Source organism: Pyrgilauda ruficollis, unplaced genomic scaffold, assembly GCF_017590135.1.
Source record: "Pyrgilauda ruficollis isolate IOZ18807 unplaced genomic scaffold, ASM1759013v1 scaffold594, whole genome shotgun sequence".
Classification (NCBI taxonomy): domain Eukaryota; kingdom Metazoa; phylum Chordata; class Aves; order Passeriformes; family Passeridae; genus Pyrgilauda; species Pyrgilauda ruficollis.
The window spans coordinates 20,252-28,894 of record NW_024527644.1 but is presented as its reverse complement, the minus strand read 5'-3'; the positions used below and the strand labels follow the sequence as shown (position 1 = coordinate 28,894).

Below are 8,643 nucleotides of genomic sequence, written 5' to 3'. Positions count from 1 at the left end.
GAACACAAGCCCAGTGAGGAGGTGCTGTGGGAACTTTAGCCTGGATAAGAGGAGGCTCGTGCAGGACCTTCATCTTCCCCTCATTGCATGCAAATATGTTAGCCACTTTTTGACGTGACTTTTCCTCCTTTTTGTTCATTTTTATTTTTTGCTCTCCTTGGAGCATGAGGATTTTTCATTTTCTTTTTATGGCAACTCTGGCGCTTTTCCTTATTATTTTTTGTTGTTTTGCAGTACTGGGTCTGGGTCTCCTGGAATTCTAGTTTCCATGGTGTCACTTTTCGGGAATGATGTATTTTTGCCTGAGCAGACATCATTCGGTGCAGGGACCTTGGTTCAGAAAGAGCTGTTGTGGTTCCAGGGCCGACAGTATGGCATTACAGACCAGTTTGAAGTTAACAGTGCCTGTGCCTTTTTGTGGCCCTGGGAATCAGTGCGTGTTGTTTTTTGGAATTGAGCATGATATCAATGCCTTTGCATTCCTGCTGATCCTGAGAGATCAGAGGAGCTGGGAGGGGCTGGTCTTTATTTCTTATTACAGCCACTTTGGCATTATCAGTGTGGTCAAGTCCAAGAGAAGAAATTGCCCGAGCACAGATGCACAAAGAGTGCAGTTCCCAGTGCAATGCTCTGGATCAGATAACTTTCCATAAGGACCTACACACTCCAAATTCCCCAAGAGTGTGGTTTATTTAAGCAACAGGACAGCAGTCTCAGGATTGCTGCTGACCGGGGCACTGGCTACCAAGTGTTGATGTGTGTAGCAATAGACAGGACAGTAAAGAGAGATTATAGTAGTGAGATCTATCTATCTTTCTATCTATCTATCTATCTATCTATCTATCTATCTCTCTATCTATCTATCTAACATTTACATAATTTAACCTTCCCATCTCTGGTCCAAGGCAGTTGGAGGTGAAAGGCTCACCTAAAGCATCCTTTTTGGGAGAGGATTAGAGACATGTTCCGTTGACCGATTCTGAGCAGGCAGAGATTTTCCCCCTCCAGATATGGTGTTTTTTCCCCTCAGAGCCATTTTCCTCCTCTGGCCTCTTCTGCCCTGAAGTCCCCAGTTAATTATTTAAACTTTTGCCTGTCCTAGAGAGATGGAACAATTCCATGTTTAGGTGGTGTTTGGTGACTCTGGTCATACATTCATTACATGACACATTGTTTCCTTCGCTGGCATCCCCAGGAGCGTGTAAGTGCATTCGTTACTGGGGCCTTATGAGAGCCTCTGTTATGGCTGGTCAGAATTCTCAGTTGACAAAAGAGGGAGAAGAAACACCTTGGTCCTCTTCCATATACTGAGGTGGCCATAGAGGCTCTGTGACCTCCGTCAGAGGATCTTTGCATGTATCCTTGTGTCCTGAATGGCCAGGGTTTCTAACAATAGTGTAGATGTCAGAAAGGCAGGAATGCTGGTTCAGGCCTGAGGAGAACATGAACTGCAGAAATGTCTCTCACAAGGGGTGAGCTCAGCCAGGAAACCACCTGCAGAGCCAGGATGGAGCTGTGGGACAGGGCTGGGTGTCAGTCACTACTGAAAGACAAAGAGGACACGGCAGGAGCAGAGGGAGGCCCTCACCAGAGCCTTGAGAAATGCCACACATTCCCTGTCAGCTGCCTGACAGGCTGTTGGAGCTTCAGTTGCCAGATGGCCCCTGATTGGAGTGCCAGGGTCACTTTGGAATCTGTGCCTCCCTGTGGAAAGAGAATGACCCAGGGGAGCAGAAGCACAGTGCTTTGGGACTGTGTGAGCCCATCAGCCTTTGAGTCTTGGCCCACAAATGTCATACGGGAAGGTGAAACCCATCTCCTCTTGCTTTCTGTGCAGGTCCTTCTAGAGAAAGAGCAGGAGCATACTTCTTTATCAGAGATGCCATGCCAGACTCAGGGAGAGCTGTTCCCAGCTAGAGAGCAGGAAGAGCAGCTCAGGCAGCAGGTGGAAGAGCCACAGGAGAATGGCCAGGTAAGCCTGACTTGCCAGGTGACAGAGGGAAGGGCAGGAAGAGGGGTATAAAACAGAGCTCTTGGGACTGAGGAGGCCAGGAGTTCCACAGGCACTGAAAGCACAGAGCCTTGGAATCTGCAGAAATCAGCACCGGGACAGGAGGTTTGCAGTGGAAGCAGATGTGGGTAGGGAAGCAGAAAGAAGTGGCTGAATAGATGTGATTTTGAGGCTGCAAGAGGAAAAAGCTGAGCCTGATGGCAGCTCCCAGTCACTTGCTCTGCATTTGTGTGTACAGAACATCAAGGTAGAGCCACAAGCAGAGCTGCCCGAAGCTCAGAGTGCCATCATGGCAGTGAAGAGGAGGAACAAAGAAGACATGAGAAGAATTCAAGAGGAGATGAATTTCCAGCACAGGAGCGATCAACAAGACCAGGTAAGTGAGAGAGTGGCAGCCATTCCACTCATGAAACTTCCTCTCCATTTTCTCCAGAGCGTCAAGGAAGATGTGCAGGCAGAGCTGCAGAAAACTGAAGCTAGGATGAAGGTATGGGAGGAGAAGCTGGAGGAAGAAATGAAAATCATCACAGAGAAAGTCAATTCCCTCCCTCAGGCTCTACAAAAGCAAGTGAGTGAAGGAGGGACAGTCACTGCAGTCACCAAACTGGTGCTTTCTGCCCTTCTTGCCCTTCCACTGCAGAGCAGCAGGGAGTGGGGCGATGTCTCTGAGCACCATCCTGCTCTAGTGTGTATCACAGTCACTCTGAAGGACATTTCCTGCTGTGCTGAATCTCAGCTGCTGCCCTGAACAGTGGGACTTGTTCTTTGGCCTTTTGGCCAGCAGTCATCCAAATTGATTCCTGCTGGCCTGTTCCTGCTCTCTTTCTGGAGATGTTTTTAGAGTGGAACATGGTGACCCAGATGGAGGATTGAAACAAGCTGTCTGTATCCCTTGTAAATCAGTTCCTTCCCTTTCCTCACAGTCAATGACCCTTGGCTGACAGGGACAAGCTGTAGTCTCTGACTGCTTTGTTCTCTTTGACTTGAGGTGGAAGCGTTGCTGTCTCGCCTGGCAGCCTACGAAGACTTCCAGCAAATAACTGGCAATGAAGAGCCCCAAGGCTGGCGTGAGGCACAGGAACAGTGCCCACCAGAAGTCCTACAGTTTCAGCATAGCTACATGGGCTCTGGCAGTAAACCTGCTGCCGCAGCAGCAGCATTACCTCCAGGAACCTATTCCATCAAACTTGGGAACTCGATCTTGGGCAGTTCCTTCATGTCTTTAACACAGAAGATTGAGAAGGGGTACCTGGAGATGCTGGGTATGTCTGGTGTATTTCTTGTCTGAAGGACAGTGTATTCTGTGCAGGTGTCTGCATAGCTGTACCAAATGCTCCTCCTGACTTTGGTGCCCCACTGGCGACATTTAGGACTCTCCAGAGGAAGTGCTGTGCTCCGAGGCAGTGAGAGAGGGCTCTGGGTGTTCCTGCTGCCTCTGAGGGCAGCTTGGACTGGCTTGGCCTTGCCTGAGCTTTCCCTCTCTGCTAAATGCTGAAACAGGGATTGTTCTTGTATCAGCAGAAGGCTTTGAGCTAGCAAATCATCTAGGCAAGTCCTGTGTGCTAGTAGCCAAACTGAACAGAATTTTTAGCTTCCTAAATTCTCCTTAGACTCCTGACTTCCAACCAGTCATCAGAGCAAAAAAACTTCACAGAAATTCACTGGTTTTGGAGTTTTGTCTTTTTGGTTGGGGATTTTTCTTTTGGGGGGGGGTGTTTTTATGTTGTTTATTATTTGTTGGGGGCTTTTTGTTTTTTTGTTGTTATGGGGGTTTTTGGTTGTGTTTTGTGGGTTTTTGTTGTTGGTTTGTGGGGTATTTTTTGTGGAGTTGGTTTTTCTCAATCCTGAAGGAGCCCTTCTGTCCACATCTTACTGATGTCATTTTTATGACTGTTGCTGTTACCACTACTACATCTGCAGTTTATTTTCATGAGAATGCTGTATTTTTGTCAATAAGAAAATGCTAGATTTTTGTCAATAAGATCTACTTTGAAAGAACATCACGTTACAGACAACTAGAGAGCAGGAGGTGTTTTCCATGTGCCCCTGAAGGAAAAACAGATACTTTTATAACAACCTTTATTTAATATTCTGGTTTTTTGCTTATAAAGATGTGTCCAAGAGACACATCCAAGTGTCATGATCAGATAAAACTTTACTGCAGGCATTTCTCAGGAGAGAGCCTCCAGTCCACCCATGGTGTATTCCTCAGACACATGGCACATTTTCATACCTGTTTCCCACTCTTTCCCATGACTCTTAGAATCCTACCCATTGGCCCAAGCCCTGCTCAGATCAGTCTCTCGGAAAACACATCAAGTCCTTTGTGATTCTGCAGCACAACCCAATGAATCTGCTTCTTGTCCATAACAGCTGCCAGTGCTGTGCTCTCAGATAAGACCTGGTGGGGCTGAGAGCAGGGCCCAGTGGATTCTGTGTCTGCCATCACCTGTTGGGACAAAAAGGCCATTGATCTGCAACTTGCTGTGTCTGATCTCGAAGCCCATCCTGTTGTGTCCTGAATGGGGGCAACAGCTTGTACGGGGCCCAGGCTGCCTGTGGCTTCTTCTTACTGCTTGTCAGCGCTCACACTTGGGCTTTGCCAGCCTTCTTGTGGTAGCTGCCCTGCCCCTGAAGGCTGGTGGGACTGCAGAGGCTGGAGCCTTCCTTAGCTGGGAGAAGGGCATCTTTGATCTCAGCCTGCTCATAAAGGGTGAGGGTCCTGATGCTAAAAGCCCCGTTGGGATTGGTTATAGCTTGAGCTGCTGTGGTTTACAAACAGAAAGGCATTCTTTTTGGCAAACTGCTGAAAGGTGGAGAAGATGTCTTCCTCTCCTGGGATTGCATCTCCCTGTGCTTTGTTTCCTATCAAGAGAACTCTTCAAAGGATTGGACAAAATCAGTCTCTGTGCCAGCCATCTGCACTGCAGGGCTGCCTGTCCTGCTGCTGTTGTGGTTTGTTTGTTGTTGTTGTTACCCAGCTGACCACAACAGGCTCACAGCCCCAGACAGTGGGGCTGCCTTCTGTATCTCCTGGAAGCTGAGATCTCTGCTTTAAAGTGAGCATCTTGCATTTTGTTTCCCTCAGGGAGAATGGTGACCATGGGAAACCCCGTGATTAAATACACGGAACTGGAAGACATTGGCAGTGGGTGAGTCCAACTGCAGTCACTTCTACACAGCCATGGGCCAGGTGTTTTTCTCATGGAATGTCTATCCAGCGTGAAGTCAGGCCAGCTGCAAACATGTTCACACCCTGGGGATAGCTTGTCCCATCTCCCAGTGCTACTCAGAATTTGTGTGTGCTCAGAAGGCTTTGTCAGAGACATCTCCATGCTGCCGAGGTCTTGCCTGCATCAAGGAACAGGACTTGGAAGATCTCCTTGTCTTGCAAGCGTGGGACAGCTCTGTGTTAATTTCTTTAGCATTTTTGTTCGTCTCAAAATCTTACTGCTACACTAATGAAAAAAGAAGAATCTTGCTTGCCTGAAAGAGCAACCTACCCCCTATCAAAGCTGTCAGATAACAGTTCTCAGGAACATTTCTTTCCCATGGTTTGCTGAAGGGAATATTCTGTGATCAGGAGAGGAACAACACAGTTCAGACACTGAAACCCAAGATGAAAGAAAAAACTCCCTTTAGAAGTTGGACCCCAATGCTTCAAGAACAGGCCCAGTGCTCATGCACTTGAGAGGAAAATGCATCATCTGCCTTCTGGCAGAGCCCCCCTGCATCCTGCAGGTTTTTAGCACTTACAGCAGAGATCTCCTGTGTGGGCTGGCTTTCACTCGAAGAGCTAAACATGTTCTCCTTTCTCTGCTTCTCTTTTGTTTCTAGGTCTTTTGGAAATGTGGTTAGAGCACTCAACAATGCCACAGGGGAAGAGGTAAATGTCAACAGCCCCTGCAGAGTTTGCTGCACTCGAGGGCTTTCCCCTCTGCTATGAGCTGTGGCTGGAGCTTTGGGTAGAGCTGTGCTGAAAGGGCACAAGAAGCACAGACTGGTACCAGCCTGCAAAATACATTTGGGGCTTTGTCCTTCTCAGCTGCCAGAAGGAAGGCACGGAGGGCAGTGGTTCCTTTCAGAGAAGGACGCGCTCACTCGCTCTCCATTGCTAAAACAAAGGTGGTGCCTTAGAGCACCTCGCTGCCCTTTGGGGCTACAGCTTCAGAGTCCTGAATTCTCATTTCTGGCTGCCAGCAAATACATCTGAAAGTTATTGGTAGTTCCTTAGCCACCTGCAGTGCTGCACTTGGGAACTGCACATAGGGAGAGATCTGCAAGGCATCCCTAAAAGCCCTAAGCCCTGCCCATAGCCCAAGATGTATCCACAGAGTATTAAGGCCTGGATTACTTCTTCTGAATCCCATACATAGCAGCAGAGAGTGTGGTCAGAGATTTGTCGCTCATGGTTGACACACCACTGTTACCAAGTGGACAAGTTAAAACGCCAGTGGCCCCACATGTCCTTTAACTGCCCTACAAGGGAGCAGAGAAATGGGCTGTTGGAATGTCAGTTCCTAATTACTGCAGTGACTAATCACAAGGCAGTTTGGCACAGCTCGGCTGTGTCATTGCAAGATCACTCGCTCCATGTGTGTTGTGGTCTCATGCCACCAACTTTTCAAGTTACTGATTTTCAGTGTCATTTTAGGTGGCCATAAAGAAAATAAATCTTCAAGAACTGAGGAGGAAGCAACTAACTTTTCATGAAATCATGATCATGAAGAGGCATAGGAGTCCCAGTGTTGTGAATTATTTAGACAGGTGAGAGGTCATGCCGTATCCCATGAATGTGCGTTCACATACAGCAAACATGAGAGGTTAAAAACTCAGTGGCAGAAAGTAGAGCTGTTAATTATGTATTAGTATTTCTCTACTCATCTCCAATGGATGAGAAGAGAGTGCATCTTGTCTGCATGAGTCTTCTCTGGCACAAGTAGTTTGAAAACTATTCAAAAATTTTTCAAAATCTGGATCAGCTGTATCTTACTAAGTCGATACCCTCAAAGTTCACTGCCTCCACATTTTTTTCGGGATTGATTATTTAAAGTTTCTTAAATGCTGATGAACCATCCTAAAGTGAATTTCCCTAAGATCCTTGCCCCTCTTTGCCATTGCTATGCATGCCAGGAAGACTAGGTGCTTATTTCCAGAAGCACCATGCTTGACAGGTTTTTCATCTGGGCTGTTACTAAACTGCACTTTTCACTTGCTGGCCATCTAAGACATCTCCTTTTTCACAGCTGTGCCTTTCTCCTTGAGACTGCACAGACTGCAAACAATGCACAGCCTAGAGGGAATGTCTATTCCTGCCATGCATGTTTATCTCCACACCCCTGTTTCCTTCTTTCAGCTACCTTCTGAGTGAGGAGGAACTCTGGCTGGTTATGGAGTACATGGACGGAGGTGCCCTGAGCGAGGTCATCAGCAAGACCAGCCTGTCTGAGGATGACATGGCAGCCATCAGTCGGGAGGTCAGCAATCCCATCTGTGCTTCCGAGGGCTTGGGCAGGATTGTCTGGGAAAGAGGGGCTCAGAACAGGAGGGGTTTCATGTGCCAAGCTTTGTTTCTGTGTTGCTGCTATGCTATGGGCAAGTAAAAGCATCTCAAGTGAAAGGCCTGCCAGTGCTCCTGCAATCACTGTACTCAGTTCTTGTACTCTTATCTCCTGCTGTTGTGTTCTCGCTCTGCCTCTTGTATTTGCTATTCTCCATCTTGCCTCCCTAAATTTTGCCTGTCTTCACTGCATTCCTTGCCTGTAAAAGCAAAGGTGCTGGTGGCAGGATTTGAAAGGAACAGCAAAGGAAAAGAGAGAGACTCATTTCTCTCAGTCCTCAGTTAAAAAGGATAGGAGTGCAGCTAAAATGCTGTTTGTTTCTGAGCACATCCCCTGCAGCAGCAGTCATCCTGGCTGGTTTGCAGGGGACAGTCTACAACAGCAGGTGCTCTTGCTCTTTCCAAAGCTGACATGCCTTTCCTTAGAAAGGTTCTGCTCTGCAAGCGTTGGAGCAGCAAGCTCTTCCTCTCAATGGCACTGTGTTCTGCCATTACTCCCCATTCCTCTGGAGAGGGAATCTTTTTGATTCTTTGTGTCTTTTCTTGTGAGATGAAGTCACATCACTTAGTTTTGCCCTCCTGTTTCTGTTTCCTCTCTCAGTGCCTGCAAGGACTGGATTTTCTTCACTCAAACCATGTGATCTACCGAGATGTGAAGAGCAGCAACATCCTTCTCAGAACCGACGGCTGTGTCAAGCTGGGTCAGTATATTCTTGGTCAGGTGCAGCATTCCAGGGATGTGGGGCTACGGGGCTGCTTTGAGTGGCTGCCAGCTCCCCAAAAATGGTGCCGGTGGCAGTTCAGAGGCACCCGCTATGAGCTGATGACGCGGCTGTAAGATGTACAGAGGTATGGCAAGGAACAAGCAGCCAAGAGTGGCGTTGCTCTGTGTGTGTCCCTTCCAGAGGGAGGGAGCTACACGTCTAAAGCTTCCAAAGAACAAAGGCCACTGTTGGAGTGTAAAAAATGTGGAGAGAGATTTTTTAAGTCACCAATGCCATATTTCCTTGGCTAAAGTCCTGAGAAAACAGAGCAGGGACAGTTGTCCAGGAGATTGAACAGCACATTTTCA

The 8,643-nt window shown here is 47.7% G+C and overlaps 1 protein-coding gene across 1 annotated transcript; it reads left to right on the top strand.

The window, feature by feature from the left end:
* The first annotated feature begins 5,901 nt into the window (after positions 1-5,901).
* LOC121361882 (serine/threonine-protein kinase PAK 3-like) lies at positions 5,902-8,409 on the top strand. Its single transcript, XM_041482935.1, has 4 exons — positions 5,902-5,976; positions 6,666-6,778; positions 7,368-7,488; positions 8,173-8,409. The coding sequence occupies exons 1-4, from the start codon at positions 5,902-5,904 to the stop codon at positions 8,407-8,409; spliced, it is 546 nt and encodes a 181-aa protein (XP_041338869.1).
* The last annotated feature ends 234 nt before the right edge of the window (positions 8,410-8,643 follow it).